General features: G+C 42.8%; 1 protein-coding gene across 2 annotated transcripts in view; it reads right to left on the reverse strand.

The window, feature by feature from the left end:
• SLC9A7 (solute carrier family 9 member A7) overlaps window positions 1–14409 on the reverse strand; it is a 187954-nt gene extending 173545 nt beyond the window's left edge. For both annotated transcript variants that reach the window (XM_075538636.1, XM_075538635.1), the window contains exon 1: window positions 13963–14409. In XM_075538636.1, the coding sequence (XP_075394751.1) occupies window positions 13963–14287 (325 nt within the window). In that variant the 5' untranslated portion in view covers window positions 14288–14409. The remainder of the gene's footprint in view (window positions 1–13962) is intronic.
• Between the last annotated feature and the right edge of the window lie 5375 nt (window positions 14410–19784).

Here is a 19784-nt window from a genome sequence, read left to right on the forward strand (position 1 = left end):
CACATCTAACATTACCTTACATAAAGTAAATTCAAACAGTGTTAGTCAATGCTGGAATTAGTTTACTGAGAGAATACATACACCGCCTCACCTACACAACCTTTCAGCCCAGAGGGTGTTAACAAGTAAAAGGTTAATAGGGATATTAACATTTTCCCTAAATTTCCATTTTAAACAAAATTTCCAAACATAGAGAAAAAAGGAAAGGAGTATAAAATACAGCCCTGGTAGTGTACTGGTTAGGCTGCTAACCATGAGTTCAGCTGTTCGAACCTACTGGCCACTCTATGGGAGAAAAACGAGACTCTCTGTTCCTACAGAGGTTTACAATGTTGGAAACCCACAGGGACAGTTTGAACATGCCCTATTTGATTACTGTGGGTGAAAGTCAACTCTATGGAAGCAAGTTTGTTTGGGCGCAGAGTATTCTGTCACATCTGTTTCTCTACAGTAGCCCTGGTGCCATAGTGGGTTACGCGTTGGATTGCTAATCTCAAGATAGGCAGTTAGAACCCACCAGCTGTTCCACAGGAGAAAGATGGGGTTTTCTGCTCCTGTAAAGACTGAGTCTCAGAAATCCAAAGGAAAGTTTTTTTGCTTTGTCCTGGGGGTCACTATACATCAGGATCGACTTGTTGGCAGTGGGTTAGTTAGGGTTTTTATCACGGTTGATAAAGTACAGGGTCAGAGAAAACAAGGAAAACTGTAAGTGAGATAAACTGACACAAGAGCCACAACAGTGGACTCAAACCCACCCATGATGATGATGATAGTGCAGGACTGGACAACATTTCATTCTCTTATACAGAAGGTCACCAGGAATGGGAGCCACCATGATGGCAAGTAACAAGATTTTTAAAAAATAGTATTATATTATTTACAGCATACCTGTGACTAGACATTTTGAAAACAAACTTCAGACATTAAGAGTCATATAATATATCCCTAAATACTTCAGCCTGCATCTTCTTAACAATAATTCCTTAATATCACCTAATACCCAGTCAACATTCAAATACCCCTGATATCTAGTGGTGGGTTCAAATAACTTAACAACTGGTTCACTGCCATAATGACTTTTATGTATAAAAAGAGATATACCAAAAGGCAGTTTATTATTTAGTTAATACTTAAATGTGAATAAAAGAGGTAAACAAAACTAGATTATAAGAAAGTTTTAAAATATGAATGAAAAAAATACTGCATAATCCCTGACCAAAAAACACACAATAAAACCGTTACTTGAGATATCTCCCCGTCTCTTCTTGACTGGCGTCCTCACTTGCCATACTCTCTGCTTTTATCCGAGCATCATCAGCTGTGCCATGTCTCCTTCGCCATCTTTTTATTGGAGGAGTTGGATTCCATTCCTCTAGACAATCATCATTGTGTTTGATAGATTAGAAACTTCTCTGCACACACCATGTTCACCTTTGAAAACCTCCTTTCCGCTTCTGCTGGACTGACAGCGATCATTCCGACATTATCTCTCTAGCTCTCTGAACACTTTCAGACATTGCATAATTCACTCAGAATATCTCATGGGAATTTGGAGCGTAACACAAAGCTGAGACGAATGACAGCGTGTCACCCTCTGGTTGGTTGACATTTTTTCTCTTTACATTATATGTTTGTTTAGTGAAAAAACAAACACGGGAATAAAAACATAGTATTTCATCAAAAGTATAATAAGTTATCTGACATAAATAAATATTACAAGCATAGTTCCATCTAATTTTATACCTATGGACAGAATGAACATTATCATGGACACTTAGAATATGCTGTTGTGCAGATAAATGTTAAAAGAGAGTCAGGAATATATATGTGTGGTTTCCACACTGGGCAGCTGCCCAGCCACCACCTTAGAAAACTCTCAGTACAAGTGCCATTTTAACAACCAGTTCACCAAACTCAACCAAAAAATTAGGTACCAGCAGAAGTTCAAAGTTCAAGGAAACTAGGGCCTTTCTCTAGAGCCCACAAAGCTTTCCTCTAGTGCACTTTGACTTTGACTTCTAATGTCTGACACTGTGAGAAGAAAAAAAAAGTGTGTTCAAGTGACCTATTTGTGGGCTTTCTGGCCTACCAGCAGCAGATAACTCAGACACAGCCTGTGAGATGGCCGAGACTTGGAATTGCAGCCACCGCAGCTGGCTTAAAGAGGAGCGCATGTTTGATTACATACATTCCTACTTGGCCGCAGTTATTTGTGATAGACATTATTTTTAGAGGAGTTTTAAATAGACAGAAAACAGAGCATTATGAATCAATATTTCTTTCCTATTTGATCAGTGTAACCCTTGGAGTCAGAGATTCAGAAGGCAGTTTGATGGTACCCATCAAAATGTAAAATACATCACCCTTCTATTGTACAAGCCACTCGAAGAAGCTTAGAGAACTCGACCAAAGTCATGTGAACACATGTATGAAGTAGCCAGGGAATATTTAGCGGATGAATATTGCAGATCTGTGCAAATGGGCAGGGGCTTTGCATTGGGACGGGTGTTTCTGAAAAAGATGTTGTTTCTAGTTGATTCTGATTCACGGTGCGCCTACATGTTCAGTGTGGAACTGCTTCTATATAATTTCAAGCACCTGGCTTCTCAGAAGGTTGACAGGCCTTTCTGCCAAAGTGCCTCTCGGTGGACTTCCACGTTCGTTCAACCTTTAAGGTACCAGCTCCATATCTTAATCCCTTGCCCCCTCCACGAACTCTGAGCACCTCTCCAGACACTCCTGAGAGCCACACGCAGAAGTTCCCTGCGGCACCTGTAGTCCCTCTGGCTTCCTTGTCTTTAAAGATGGAGAGGCCCAGGCACTCTGTCTGTAGAGAAATGGCAGCATGTGCATTTTCTGAGGCGAGAGGAGTACGCAGGAAGAAGCTGTAAGTAACTTGTATGATTGGATTTGGTGTTCATTTGTCAACATGGTATAGAGGTCTTGAGATTTTGACCCCAGGGATGAAGACTCTTTCAGGATGGCGAGTGGACACCAGGGGGGGAGTGGGTGGGGGTTCAGTGTATAAAAGGAGACCGCCATGAGGGGATTTAAAGACACAAACAGGATTTATGGAGAAAAAAAGAGGCCCGACAGATCCCTAAGAACATTAAATCATGGTTTATAAGGGTTGAGTGCACTAATTAGCTAGATTGTAGAAAAAAGCTCAACCCAGAAAAAAAATAGGTTTTGGTTCTGGCTAACCAGTGCAAACTGGCTGAATCCTACCACTACTGATATCCTAAAATGTTTTTTAGAGCTCATTTTCATGAACCAAGACCCATCAAAGGTTCTTATGTTCTATGATTGTGTCTTTTTTATCTCTTTTCGCCCACAACACTCCCTCATCCTGCATTCTTTATTTTCCTTGACCTTGACTTTTTGAAGATGTCAGGACGATTATCGTGTAAGTACCCCATATTTGGAATCTATTAGATCATTTTCTCGTGTTGTCTTATAACTTCTTGCGCAATCCACATTGGTTCCAGTAAACTGAATTAATCACTTGCCACTGAGTTGATTTCAACTCATGAAGGTCCCATGTGTGTCACAGGGTTTTCAAAAGGTGAGTTTTTCAAAAGTAGATTGCCAAGCTGCCTTCTTTCATGGAACCTCTGCGTTGACTCAAACTTCCAACTTTTGGGTTCCGGTCAAGCACAAAGATGTGCCTAGATCATTGATTAAATTCAAATGAAACATTTAAGGCAAGAATGCTCCATGGGTTATACTTATGTTACTTCTACTACTACTACTACTACTACTACTACTACTACTACTACTACTACTACTACTACACACTCTCACACACACACACAAAATGTAATTGAGTTGATTCCAATTCATCCATCACTGACATAAAATTGTTTCTGACTCATAGAGACCCCATAAGATGGAGTAGAACTGCCACTTTGGGTTTCTGAGTCTACAAATCTTTATGGGAGTAGAAAGCTTCACATTTCTCCCACAGAGTGACGGTTGAGTTCAAACTGCTGATCAGCAGCCGAATGTGTAATCGTCTACATCACCAAGGTTCCAACTGTATCACATTAAAAAAACAACCAAAAAAACACTGCCACTGAGTTGATCCCAATTCATAGCATCCCTGGAAAGGGTTTTTGAGATTATAAATCTCTATGAGAGCACACAGCCTCATTTTTCTCCCATGGAGCAGCTGGCGAGTTTAAACTGTCAACCTGTGGTTAGCAGCCCAAGGCCTAAGCACATAATACATAAAAGACACATACGGTAATAGTCCCAATATAAGTAATGATCCATTACGCTGGATCTAGCGAAGATGGTGAACAACAGGCTTCTCCAGTGTAATAGAACCATTTTCTTTTGCAATACAAAAGTAATTGGTGGCATAAAGATCAGCACTATGCAAATACTGTCTTCTCCAACAACTTTTCACCATGGTTCTGGCATTTATTGAAGATCCTTGTCTAAAGCAATTATCATTGAAGGTTTCAATATGGTAATTGTTTTAATTAGATTATTCCCAAGAGGGTAAGTTTTAAAAAGCTCTAAGAAACACTTCTAGGAAATGTCATTTTTCTAATTTTTAAGATAGAAAAAATGTACTTCCATTTCCATCTTTTAAATACTAAACAAGATCATTTTTTAGATACTAAAAGCATTCTGAACCAATAGAGAACACCATGACAAATGGGTAAAATATTGAAGTTGTCAAGAATTTCATCTTTCTTGGATCCCTAGTCAATGCCTATTGAAACAGCGGTGGGGAACTCGGACAACATATTCCATGGGAAAAATCTGTTGAACAAGATTTCTTTGAAGTGTGAAAGAGCAAGGATGTCACTTTGAGGACTAAGGGGCCCCTGACCCAAGAAAAGATACTTTCGATTGCCTCATATGCATATAAAAGTTGGATAATGAATAAGAAAGTTAAACGGAAGCATTTGAAGTATGATGTTAGCCAAGAATACTGAAAATACTGTGAACTGCCAGAAGAACAAATACTGTATATTCTTGAGTATAAGCTGACCCGAATATCAGCCGAGGCACCTAATTTTACCACAAAAACTGCATTAAAATGTGCTGGGGAAAAACTCGGCTTATACACAAGTATGTACGGTATATCTGTCTTGGAGAGAGTACAGCCAGAATGTTCCTTAAGAGTGAGGCATAACTTCAACTCAAGTACTTTGGACATATGTTCAGGAGAGACCAGTCCCTGTAGAAGGACCTCACGCTTGGTAAAATGGTGGGTCAGTGGAAAAGAGGAAGATTATCAAGGAGATGGATGGACACAATGGCTATCAACAATGGGATCAAACATAGCAACAATGGGAAGATGGTCCCAGTCTGGGCAGCGTTTCCTTCTGTTGTACATAGGGTCCCTGTGAGTCAGAGGCAACTCAACGGCACCTAACAATAAGAAAAGTATTCTGATTGATGAGGGATTCCTTAGAAAAGAACTTTTTCACATCCAAAGAAAATGCCGCCTAGCCCCATAATCACAATTTAGTCTTTCAAATGCATTTTTGTCCCCCACGCTGCACAAATGGTTAAGCACCTGACTGCTAGCTCAGAAGTTAGTGGTGCAGACACATCCATGCACACCTTAGAACACAGGCCCGGCGATCTACCTCTGGAAGGTCACAGCCATGAAAAATCGACACAGCAGTTGTACGCGTACATATGTGGTCACATGAATCCAAATCAATTCATTGGCAATTAACAGCAACAGCAAGTGTATTTTTGCTGCATAAAAGTGATCTGTTTTATTTTTTTAACAAAATTTTGCATTGCAAAAGTGTTTGAAAAATAAATAACTAGATTCAGGCCATTTAGAAGAGTATAAAAATGAAAAGCAAGACCTCCCCTACTTCTCCAGCAGCAATCATTGTTAAGTTTATGCATCCTCCAAGCAAAGTACATGTACCTATGTAAGTAATATGCGTATGCAGGCAGCACAGCACGTAATTGTTAAAAGAACAAGTGGGATAACATTATATTTACCATTCTGCACCTGGCTTTTTCCTACAACATCGCATGTGGGCAGTTTCCTTAGGAAGACATCTCAAAACTGCATAGTCTTCCTTAGTAAGGCTGTTCTAGAATGTAACTAGTCCCCTCCTGAAGAATACTGCAACTTGTGGCAATGAATATTGCTATCTATATAGCACAGCCGTGATTAATACTGCTCTCTGTATAACACAGCATTCTTGTGCAAGCATTGCTGAAGCACCAAGTCCAAGAACTGACATTGCTGCATTAAAGTATATGTGCATTTTCACTATTCCAGGTACTAACAAATAGCCCACAAAAAAGTCACAGTTCTCCTTACTCCCACTAAATGCCTCCTAAGGAACTTTCAGAATATAACAAACCACTGCTAAGCAAACTTCAAGTAGCAAAGTTTACACCCCCCCCCCAAAAAAAAAAAATCACAGTCTAAAGTGGAAATGAGAAGTCACATTTACTGAGTCCGGTGACAGAAAATGTCCTTTACGCTTTACGCTTTACAATCTTTCAACAATACAACAATCTAGTGAGTCGAGTGACATTATTTCCCTTTTCCAACAGAGGAAACTGTGGCTGAGGGCACTTAAGCACCTTGCCCAATGTGATACAGCTTTTGAAGCAATAGGGCTAGCATTTAAACCCAGGGGAATATAGTTCCAAAGCAAGATCAAGTGAGTCTAAAGTGAGTGAGTGCTAAAAAGGGGGGATATCCCAGTTAGCAGGGGGGGTCCAAAACATCTGTTCACAGGCTCTGTTTATTTCATGCTAGGAGTCATATATTCCCCTTTCAGACTCTGCCTACTGACTGACTCTCAGGTTGTGCTCAACTCAGCTCCAAAAGAGTCACAAGGAGCCCATGGTCCGCAGACCTTGGAGGGACCCACCAGCATGTCCTTAGAAAGTTGATAGGTGTGGAGGAGGGACAAGTGAAAAGCAGGTGGTGGGTTAGCATGGCAGACTCAGATATTTGGGCCCCTGAGTATCAACTGTCGCGAAACCATCATGGGGGAAGTGGAACTAACTATGGAACAGTAAGAGTGAACCACAATTAACTGACAATCTGTTTACACCTCCTTCCCTGGCCTCAAACGCTTGCTACTTCTGCTGCACAAATATATACTAGGCCTGGTGCCTTTAAGGGGGCACTTCATCACATAGAGAGCAGACAGCTCATACGAGGCCCCTTTCTTGAGAAAACGGGTTGGACTACTGCCAGGCCAGTGCTTCGCTGAAGCCTCGCTGTACCAATGCTGGTGCAGCGTCTGGAAGGATTCCTTCAGCTGACCTAAAGAATGTGGTCACTTCCTTAAGAGCTGCCCGGGCCTTCTGTGAGGACGGGGTCCTTATACTTGCCCCTTGGGGGATGGAAGAGTTTCTTTCCATCTAAATTTCAAGCATTCACTTAAGTAACTCTCTCGTAGCCATGAGGTCCTTTGTGCCCAAGCGGGCTCTTATTACAGGATCTATTTGCGCAAAGTATGCCTAATGTATCATCAACTAATCTTTGGGGGTGGGGAGGGGGTCGGAGAGGAAGGGGAGGACAAGAAGGAAAACCTTTTCCCCTTTCCCTATTTTGTCTCTTTTCTAGGCAAAAGGCTCCCAGTCCCATGGATAGAGTCAACAATGAAAAGACCCCAGAAAATAGATAACATAATTGAGTTCAATAGGGGAAAGCAGATGTCAAACTGGTTTCTTTGAGGAGCATCTTAACATGTCACAGCAAATGACATAGAATGGCAGCACAAACACGATGTTAGATGATACACTTTCATAGTTCAAAATTTCAAAGGCACTAAAAGGTATACAGTGACATCTCCCTCAACCACCTCCACCACCTCCACCACCTTTACCACCTCCACCCTACCATCTCACAACTACTCAGTCACTCTCCCCCAAGGAAACCAATAGTATTAGTTCACTGTGTCTCCTTTCAGGAACCTTTTACGAATATGTGTGTATGTTGTGATTTATTTTAAACATTAAATAAAGCCTACCCTCATATGTTTACTTACCTGACAGCATTACTAGGATTCCTTTCTCAGATTTCAATGCCATTTAAATATGGAAAGGTGGCAGAAATTTGTTTGTTTGTTTTTAACTTTGAAAGAAAAGAATTTTGAAATCCAGCTGACCTGTTTTATTCTTAAAACTTACCAGTTAGAGGGAGGGGAAAAAAAGAGGACTTGATGCAGAGGGCTTAAGTGGAGAGCAAATGCTTTGAGAGTGATTAGGGCAAAGAATGTACAGATGTGCTTTATACAATTGGTGTATGTATATGTGTGGATTGTGATAAGAGTTGTATGAGCCCCTAATAAAATGTTAAAAAAAAAAAACTTAACAGTTGAACTATTCACCTCCATAATTAAGGTGGGGACCGAGCACACAAAGAGTTCTGGTGGTGTTATGGGATTGATATTGGTCTGCTAACCACAAGGTCAGCAGTTCAAACCCACATGGTGCTTTGTAGGAAAAATATGAGGCAGTCTATTTCCATGAAGACTTACAGTCTCAGAAACCCTACCGATGGTCGCTGTGAGTCGGAATCAACTTGATGGCAGCGGGTTTGGTTTTGATTGTTGGTAATGAGCACACAGCAGATACTTTAAAAATGTTTCCAGGGGGTAGGAAGGGAAAAAAGAGGAGCTGACACCAGGGCTCAAATAGAAAGTAAATGTTTAGAAAATGATGATGACAACATAGGTACAAATATGCTTTATACAACTGATGTATGGAATGTCATAGGAGCTGTAAGAGCCCCCAATAGAATGATTTTTTTAAATGGTTCCTTTTGTCTTTCCCCTCTTTATTACTCAAAGGCAAGAGGACAATGACTCACTTCTGCTATTCATGTGAAGATATGAAATCGGGTTTGCTACTCCTCAGAAAGAGAAGTGAAGCCTTGGGAACTGTACATTTACCAAAGCGGGCAAATATTTTCAAGCTGATTTTTAAAACATCAAGATCCTGAGCCCAATAAGCCCCAGTTAATGGAATGTTACTAGAATTTAGATTTGGGGGAAAGTGGTTTGCGAGCCTTAAGATCAAATATTCTGGAGAAAAAGTGAGAAGTGCTTTTTTCCCATAATTACAGGCAATCTACATGAAAAAATTAATATTTGGCATACCTTATAACATCACATATTGGCAAACTAAAATCTTTTTAAATCATTTTATTAGCGGCTCATACAACTCTTATCACAATCCATATATATATAAATTGTGTAAAGCACATTGGTATATTCATTGCCCTCATCATTCTCAAAATATTCGCTCTCCACTTAAGCCCCTGGCATCAGCTCGGCAAAACTAAAATCTTTTTTTTCAAACTAAAATCTTAATGCATTTAAAACAACACTAAAATCCAAAGACATAAAACAAAAATCACACCAAAAATGCTATGATGGTATGCAGTTTCCTGACCAGTCAGCAATTAGGTCAGATTTCAGTAACATGATTGTTCAAAACATGAAAGAGCTCTCTGTATCGTGACCCCACTGATTAAATGACTGAAGTGAGTTTAAGAAGTAGATGTCAGGAAAGGAAACTCCTTCTATTGTTTTTAAGCTTCAAGATAAAAGAGATCAAACAATTAAGAACACGGAGTACGCCTCAAAAACAAAAAGCAACAAAATGAAACAAAACTGCCATCAAGTCAATTGCATAGCAACCCTATAGGAGAGAGGGGAACAGTTTCTGTGGGTTTGCAAGATGGCAGATCCCCTATCGTAGCTGACAGCTTTATCTTTCTCTCACAGAGTAGGTGGGAGGTTCCCACCGCTGCCCTTGTGGCCAGCAGCCTAACACATAAACCACGATGCCCCCAGGGCGCCGTACTAATCCAAAACCACATTTGTCAATACCATCTGTTTCCCACACACTTGAGCACATATAGTTCTGAGGGTCAAATATACTTGCTGTAGGCACTTCACGTTGTACTTGAATGTGTGGCACAGTGACTTATTTACTGAGACCCATTTAGTCGTATTCTCTCTGACTCTCACAAAATGAGTGGGTAGGACTATGAAAATTTGGTATTTGTAGCCCATCAGAGGGATTGGACAGCTTGATAAAAATGCCAATCAGGTGCACAGAACTCCTATGATGGCGAGACCATGTAAATAAGGTGGACACATCCTAATGAGGGGGTTGGTCAGTTTTGCCATCCCACTAAACTTAAAAAAGAGTCCATCCTAGAACAAGATGGGACCTCACCTGTTTGGTGAAAAAGAAGAATGGGGAGGAGAACTCAGCCTCGGGACCCAAGTTACCTCTAGTGAGAAACTCCTCACCCCAGGGCATAATGAGAATGAACTATAACAGCAGAGATGGCACAAAATGGTGAGAAGCAGAGGTAGAGACACTGCAGGAGAATCAGGAGACTGGTGTAAGATGGTGCAGTAGGTTTCCCCGCCCACAAATCAAGGTGTGCATAGTGCATGTGCCTAAACACAGAACCACAGAGCCGAGCACCTTTGGGCTGAGACTTCCTGGCAAAGTAAGGTACCCTCAGGTACTTTATTGGCAGAGCTTTGTAATACTTGCCCAAAAAGAGAGGAGGCCAGGCTATGGGGATAAGAGCCAGAGAGAGAGGCCTGCCTACAGGCATGGATGAGAACTGTATCCTGAGCCGTTCCTAATCCTGAATTTTAACCTGTTACTTCCTTACTAACCTTTGTGAGTAAAATCTGTGAGTTCTGTGTAGCCACCACAATGAATAATTGAACCCAGCAGAGAAGTAGAATACTGTAGAAGGATGGCTGGTGTCAATTGGCAAAAAGGTTGGTGAGTGCAAGTATGGTTGATTTCCCTCACAGTAATCAGCCTTGGCCTGTAGATGCTGATCATAATTCTCCTCTCACCTTGTGACGTTAGAGATCTGTCACCACCTCCATGTACCCTTTTAGTTTACAAATAATATTACCCAGATAATTTTGTCTCGATCCTCGGTGCCTGAGAGAGAATCCTAAAACCTTATAATTTCCCCAATGATTGAAATGGCTTTGATAAAAAAAAAATAACTTTAGACCACACCTACAGGGGAAAGACATGCCAACATAATGAGGTTCCAGTAGACACTCCAGACATCAAAGCCCCACGCTTTTTAGTGGGAGAGTACCAAGTACCTTTCTGGAACATGGAGGCTCCACTTTGGGACCCCTTCCAGACATTAGCCTATGCATCTTTTCATATAGTGAAAAAATTATGTTTGCTATAATAAAAAAGCATAGCACTTCGTAGAGTTCAAGGCAATTATCCTAAGTGGGAATAGTGGGAGCCAGCATGTCAAAAAAGAGGGGGACATGGAGGCCTTCAAGCTGGCTTCTGAAATCTTGACCAAACTTGGCAGTTTGGTGGACTTTCACTTTTGAGGGCTGACCTGTTTTCTGTTAGGTGATGTCAAGTTGGTTCTGACTCACAGCGACCCTACATACACCAGAACAAAACACCGCCTGCTCCTGGGCCATTGTCAAAATAGTTGTTATGTTTGAGGCCATTGTTGCAGCTACAGTGTCAATGCATCTCCTCAAGGGTCTTCCTATCCTTCCACTTTACCAAGCATGATATCCTTCTCCAGGAACTGGTCTCTCTTGATAACACATCCAACATATTTGAGAAGTCTTGCCATCCTCGCCTCTAAGGAGCATTCTGCCTATACTTCTTCCAAGACAGATAGATGTTTGTTCTTTTGGCAGTCCCTGGTACTTTCAATATTCTTCGCCAGCACCGTAATTCAAATGTATCGAGTCTTCTCTGGTCTTCCTTATTCAGTGTCCAACTTTCACATGCATATGAGGCAATTGAAAATACCAATGTTTGAGTCAGGGCTCACAAGAAATAAAGTAATTGCCATCAAGCCAATGCTGACTCATAGCAACCCATAGCAACAGGGTAGAACTGCCCCTGTGGGTTTCCAAGACTGTAACTCTTTACAGAAGTAGAAAGCCCATCTTTCTCCTGAGGAGTGACTGGTGGGTTCGAACTGCTGACCTTTCCGTTAGAACCCCAACATGTAACCACTACACCTAGCACTGGATAATGGTTATGGTCAGAGGAAGAAGCACTGCATGTGAGTAGAACAGGATTGAATTGAAGAGGAATTTGAGTTCTTTCCTCGTGTAGTATGATAAGGGAAATAGACTGCACTGTAGTCACATCCTTGTTGTTGTTAGCATCGAGTTGGTCACAAGTCGCTGCACAACAAAATGAAACACCACCAGGTCCTGCACCATCCACACAATTGCTGTTATGTTTGAGGCCATTTTTTAATACCCACACTTCAAAAATGCAAGGAAAAAATGAAATAAATAGAGCATGGGATTTTCTCCATGAACTGTTTGAAGCCTCTCTGTATACCTGTAAAGGTCATCTTCATTTGCATTATGGCTCAATCACCTGAAAAGACAGTGGTCTCCATTCTCCACCCCGCTATCAGTTCAGGAAGCCTCCCAGCTTCGCTGCAGCTCTGGCAACAGTTATTTGTTAATAACTGACCACAGGGCTCAAGGAGAGGCAGGTGTAATTTAGAATAACCCATCTCAGTTTTGCACCTGGCCCTGTTTTCAGATGGGCATAGGCCACTGCCACTTCAAGCTGAGAGCTCCCTACAGCTCTGTGTAACTTTGCCTCATACTCAGTTTGTCTGGGAAGGTCTGGAGGCTGGGAGCTCAACTACCAACAACCAACCAAGGACCACGAGCAGGTAATTTTCACATTAAAGATTAAAGCATCTGCTTTTGGTTCTATGTCAGGGAACCCTGGATGGAAAGTGGGTGGAGAGCTCCCTCCAGTATAGGTGAGGATGTCAAATGTCCCCTACTGGGAACAGTTGTCGCCCTTACACGACGATATCAACCCAGGCTTTCTCTTCCTTGAATGAAATTCAGAAAGTATTTAAGTGGTGTATTGGGCGGGGTTTGTGATGCCATGCCTCAGACTATGGCTAACTGGCATCCATGTGATAATGGGATATTTGTACTGACACGGTGCTGTTAAATCATGACAGGGCAGCTGACTCCAGAATTAATACTACGACTTTTCCTCTCCATACACTCAAAAATGTTTAATCGTCTGAGTCTGGTCCATGGTGTCATCTGAAGAAGACCAAAGCCCCTCTTTTCTTAGAGAAGGCAACTCACAGGGGTATAATTTACCACTGGGTCAAAGAAACATAAGCTCAAAAGATGTGCCCATCTCCCCAACCGGGCCTGACACATCAGTGATGCACCACTGACCGTGCTCACCTTTTACAGTACTTCACCCCCAACTGAAAACAGAGCTCATGGATGGACTTCACAGGGCGAGCTTCTACACAAACTACCCAGAAGCCGTAGCTCCCTACAGAACCTGGCTTGGTGGGAGTGACAACCTCCTGCGGTAGGTGGCCTTGACTTTATCAACCTGAAACTTTGACTTTATCCAACCCCAACCTCAGAAATGGGCACCCTCCCAGTCTAACCACAGACTTAGCATCCAACAGGCCCTGAGAGCTCATGCTCAGGCCAAGAAATCCTGAACCCTCCCCTCACCCCTCACCCCCTCACCCCATCTATGGCTTGCTCCCTGGAATGGTGTGGTCTCTGTGAAGTCACTCACCTTCTGCCCCTAACAGGCACCGAGTTGAGCTGAACTGAGGCATGCAGGGGCGGGAGGGGGGTGGGAATAAAGGGCACACAACTGAGATAGAACAGGGGAACAGAATTGGTCCCCCTTGGTGCCTTTTGTTTTCTGGGATTCCCGGGGAAGAAATGTTGGAATGGTGTGGGGGAGGAGTTGTTTTTGTTTTTTAACGATATTAGAAAGGCAGCAAATGCACAGTTGACCTTGGGATCCAACATTGTCGCAGGGGGGAAATGGAAGGAGGTGGGGGGGGGAACCACGTTGGCAAGTGAGGAGGAAACCGTGCAGCGCAGGCGGAGTGCAGCCTTGGCGTGTTTGGGGGTGATGGGCAGGGTGGATGGGGTAGAGGGCGCTCACCATAGATCATGGCCAGCCCAGTCTCGTGCAGGAAGCGCACCCGGCGGTGCTTGAAGAGCCAGATGGTGAGGATGGTGAGCGTGAGCAGCAGGATGAAGGTGAGCAGGCTCACGCTATCCTGCCGGTGGCTCTCCTCCGCCTCCTTCTCAGTGTCGAGCTCCTCCAGGGCGCTGCTGTCCTCGGCCACCGCCCCAGAGGAGGAGGCCGAGGCTCCGGCCCGCAGCCCCCGACTCAGCAGCAGCGGCAGTAGCAGTAGCAGCAGCCGCGGCAGCAGCTGCCTGACCGCCCGCCCGGGGCCGGAGCGCGCCGCGTAAGCGGGCTCCATGGCTCTCAGGCTGCCCGCGCCTCGTCCTCCGTGCGGGGACCGGCAGCCCGCGCCGCCGGCGGGTTCCTGCAGCGCCGCCGACCTGCCCGAGTGGCAAAAGCCGCCGCCGCAGCTCCTCCTCCTCCTAGTTCTTGTCCTCGTCCTCGTCCTCCTCCTCCTCCACCTCCTCCTCGCGCCTGGCCGGGGCTGCGCCGGGAGCCACGCGGGGGAGGGGCGCGCGCAGTGCGCAGGATCCCCAAGCGCCGCCCCCCGCCCGCGCACCTGTTCGTCCCCCAGCCGCGCCCCGCACCAATTGTGGGGCAGAAGCCAGATCAGCTGTCGCCTTCGGACCCAAGGGCTGGGCCAGTGGCCCCACGTCTCTCTGTGCTCTGCACCCAAGTCCTTGGGTATCTGGATGTGGTCGGGGGTCGCAGGGATGGTCGCAGACACATGCCGCTGCGCATCCTGCGTGGGACGCCAGAGGTCGTCCTTGCTTGGCGCAGCGATTGCTGTGCAGAAAGGAGTCCTGGCTGGCGCCACTGCAAGTGTGTGAGCACGGGCCAGTTTGTAACATTCTGGACGCACTACAAAAGCGCCTCTGGATGAGCATCAAGCTTGCTACCCTTTACACGTCTCTTTCCTCCTTTCTCAGAGGGCCTTCAACTCTAGAACTTCCCAGAAAATGCTGGGTTTCGTTCAAACCTCTCTGCCCTAGTGGAGTCCAGTGTGAGGTCTGAATAAGGGCTTGGCATTGGGAGAGAGCTTTAAACTCTCGCCTTCACTCCTTAAGGACTAAACTGATTTACCCTGGACGGAGAAGCTTGAAGCCATTCTAGGTAGATGACTAGCAGATGTTCTTAAAGCTGGGTCAGTGGGCCTGAGAATGGAGAGCCCTTTGATGTCGACCTCCTGGTAAATCAGAGAGTCTTTGGTTGATTCTTCCGGCCAGGCGTAACTCTGAGTAAAATTATGAAGTGGACTCTGGAAGCCAGAGACTCTCAGAAAAAATCTCAGGAACTAAAACTTTTGGTCCATCTCATTCTGCCGGTCAAGAAAGAAAAAAGAAAGTTCAAATTATTAATACGTGAATTTTCAGAGCTGAGCACTGTGCTCATAAATGTTTATTGAAGCACTGTGAAATCCGTACCACCTGCCTATGTTCTCACTGCCAGAAGAGTGTCATTTTAAGAGGATTCACTGAAGAATACAATGCTCACTGAAAACAAATAAGAAGAGATAGCATACGGTAGAAAATATATTTGAAACATGGCACCTTTTCTTGTTCCCCTGAAGCGACACTCTCGCTCAAGTTTGTTTACTCTCTTTTTTTACATCAGGGGAATCTTTTCAAGGAGATTTTTGCTATCATTTTGCCCTTTTCCTCTGGACTGCCACCCAGTGCTTACAAAAATCCATATTCCGTTAAGTTCCATGCAGGGTCCTACTGAAATTCCAAACTCTAAAAACCTGGATAGTTATAGGGGAAATGCTATATAAGAACAATAAAGTTTTATCTAATTTGTGCTAAAATTTAATGTTCGCACTAAAATTCATGCTAAAAATTGAATTTATTGATCATAATGTTATACACTCTTGGTTTCCAGGAAAGTTCAAGGAAAGGACTTCTCTCAATAGCTCACTTTAAGGACGACTCAGGAGCTACATTAAAAGTACAAGTTTAAAAGTCCACATGGATGAAGCACACCAGCCTGTGTGATCATGAGGTGTTGATGGGATCAGGTACTAGGCATCCAAGACCCAGAAAAAAAATCATATCAATGTGAACGAGGGGGAGTGCTGGGTGGAGACCCAAAGTTCATCTGTAGACAATTGGACATCCCCTTACAGAAGTGTCACGGGAAGAGATGAGCTAGTCAGGGGGAAGTATAGCACCAATGAAACATATAACTTTCCTCTAGTTCAGCAGCTCTCAACCTTTGGGTCACAGCCCCTTTGTGGGTTGAATGACTCTTTCACAAGGGTCGCCTAAGATCATCAGAAAACACATATTTCCAATGGACTTAGGAACTGAAACACGGCTCCGCTATTCATCTCCCGGAGGGTCTGCCCACATGCAGATATGCCCACATATGAGTACCTGGCCTGAAGACTGTTAGCCATGCTACACCATGCTTCAGGACAAAATTTCATTTATTTGTAATTAGAAATAAATATTTCACAATATATAATTACATATTGTTTTGTGATTTATCACTATGCTTTAGTTATGTTCAATTTGTAACAAAGAAAATGTAACCTGCATGTCAGATATTGACATTACGATTCATAACAGTAGCAAAATTATAGTTATGAAGTAGCAATGAAAATAATTTTATGAAAAAAAGGAAAAGAATTTTATGGTTGGGGGTCACCAAAGCATGAGGAACTGTATTAAAGGGTCACAGTATTGAGAAGATGGAGAACCACTGCTCTAGTTCTTTAATGCTTCCTCCCCCAACTATCATGATCCCGATTCTACCTTACAAATCCGGCTAAACCAGAGCATGTACATGGGTACAGATACGATCTGGAAACACAGGGAATCCAGGAGAGATAAACCTCTCAGGACTAATAATGAGAGTAGCGATATTAGGAGGGGAAGGGGAAGGTGGTTGGAGAAAGGGAGAACCAATCACAATGATCTACTATAACCCCCTCCCAGGGGAATGGACAACAGCAAAGTGGGTGAAGGGAGAAATCAGTCAGTGTAAGACATGAAAAAATAATAATAATTTATAAATTATCAAGGGTTCGGGAGGGAGGGAAGGTAAGGGAGAGAGGGGGAAAATGAGGAGCTGATACCAAGGGCTCAAGTAGAAAGAAAATGTTTTGAGAATGATGATGGCAACATGTTCAATGTGCTTGACACAATGGATGGATGTTCAAATGTGCTTGACACAATGGATGGATTGTGATAAGGGTTGTATCCGCCCCCAATAAAATTATATTTTTAAGTAGAAACTTAATAGTATTTGTAGTCATTTTAAATTTTCCAAAATTGACTGCAACTATATTTCCAATCCACCATATTCTTCCAGAATCTTGCCACTCCTCCATGATGTGATGTCTGTGTTCCCTCTCCTTGGACCTTGGTGGACGTTGGTGGCTGCCTAAAAATATATGTGGTCATGGAGACTTCAGGACTTATGATACTAGGTCAGAAAATACAGTCCAGATTTTTCACTGGTATATGCTGTTGTTATGTGCTGAAGCCCTCCCTCATTCATTTCTCCACAGATTTTGGAGACCAGAGCTTCCATGTAAGAAATCTAGATACTTTGAAGCTGCCATACAAAGAGAAACCACATGAAGAGACCATATAGCAACAGAGAAAGATAGTGCAGCTTTTTTATTATTCCCAGCCCAAATGTCACATGTGCGAATGAATGAGCCTTCAAATGACATCATTCTCAAACATCGTCTTACTGTAAATACTCAAGACTCCAAGTAAAACCCACCTGCTGAGCCTAATCAATGCCTCCTAGTAATATAGTTGTTATGGGATAGGCTATTAATCACAGATCAGCAGTTCAAAACCAACAGCCACTTTGAGGAAGAAAGACAACACTTTCTACCCCAGTAAAGAGTTGCAGTCTTAGAAATACACAGGGATAGTTCTCTGTCATATAGGATCACTATGAGTTGGAATTGACTCAATGGCAGTGAGGTTTTTATTTTTAATTCTTATTATTATTAAGTTACTCTGAGGTGGGTTTGTTTCATAGAAACAGATAGGCAGAAGAGTATTTGTACTAGTTTCCTGGGGCTGCTGTAGTAAAATACCACAAATTGGTAGCCTATAAGAACAGAAATTTATTGTCTCATAGTGATAGAGGCTACTTGTGCAATTTATGGATGTCAGCTGGGTCATATTCTCTGCAAGTGGAGCATAACTCTATCATTACATTGGCCTCTTTCATCAGTCTGTCTCCTTTGTCTATTTTACAAATGGAATTAGGACCTTCCTTACTTAAGTATGATCTCATGTTAAGGGATAATATCTCAAAGTCACTTCTTTCAAATAAGGTCACATTCACAAGCATAAAGGGTTAGGACTTCAACATAAATTTAGGGAAGACAAATGTAATCCATAACAATCTATCCTCTGGCCCCTCAAACTTCATGTTCTTACCATGTAGAAAACACATTCACTCCATCCCAGCATTCCTAAAAGTCTTAACTTGTTCCAGCATCAATTCTAATTAAAGTCTCATTTTATTAATAATCTAAATGAATTCTGGGTATGCCCAACTTTCATATATGTATGAAGTGATTAAAGATACCTTGGCTTGGGTCAGGTGAACCTTAGTCTTCAAAATGACATCCTTGCTCTTTAATACCCTGTCATGAAAAAAGTAGGAAATATTGAAAACGAGAACAAATCTAAATGGATCAAGAAGGAGATCGGATGACCAGGTATCACATTATAAACTAATTCCATCTGCCACATCAAGTTTACAATAGTCTCTGTCTGATACTATAGTCTCTGTCTCATGTCCCTTGACTATGTATGGTCAGAGGGGATCCACCAAGTAGCTTAATCCACATAGGGCCCCTGTAGATGGATTTTGTGCTCCCACTGTCATCCATAGCCTTCTGCAAACTGGGTGTTCACAATTTAAGCTCTGATATTTTTCCCTCCTTCAGACCAGGATTTTGTTATTTATCATCCTTGGATCACAGAGGCAGATGTGCTTCTTCCATGTGGACTTAGTTGAATGCTTGTTTGAAGACAAGCCTTTAAGACCTCAATCGCTATTCTTTTTGATAACCGGATACCATCTGCTTTCTTCCCCATACTTTACTGTAGCACCCATGTCCTTAGTGATCTCTTCATGAAGTGAGCACTGAGCAGTGCCATTTCATAAGAACTAATTGTTCTTGGATTGAGGCTAGAATTAATGGGACTCCAAATCTATTCACTTGTCTGTGGGTTATGTACATCTCTGGTTTACTTTGGAGGCCTCATTTTCATTCTATGACAAAGGACAGTATTAATCATCTCCTTGGGGTATAAGGTAGCTATATTAATAGTGTAATTAATTTATCCAATGGCATAGAATTTAACATATAGTTGAGAAAAAAAGAATTTACTCACTTAGAATTGCAATCCATGAGTTGCTGATTTGTACAGATTGAACTCTTAAAGATTATGCTGTGTTTACATTGACCATGGGAGTTGGTGATAGGGGAAAATTTACAGTAGCATTCATTTACAGGGGCAGAACCTTGCCTATCAGATTAATACGTGTCATAGTAAGGCACGGAGGGCATTAAAATGGTAAATATATAGGGGTTCTGGGCCACCTTTCAAAGGACACCCACAAAGCAAGGGATCCTAACCAAGGTCCAGTGACCACCAATTCCACAGCTTGGGGTGGAAGTCATCTGTTTCATCTCACACCGTGGAGTTTCAGTCTTCAGTTCAAGGGTTGCAGGTAATTTTGAGAGCTAAATCCCACTTCATTCAGTGAGATTTCCACATGGAGTCCATCTGGTGTGGCCTATGAGGGATGCT

Source organism: Tenrec ecaudatus, chromosome X (genome assembly GCF_050624435.1).
Source record: "Tenrec ecaudatus isolate mTenEca1 chromosome X, mTenEca1.hap1, whole genome shotgun sequence".
NCBI lineage: Eukaryota > Metazoa > Chordata > Mammalia > Afrosoricida > Tenrecidae > Tenrec > Tenrec ecaudatus.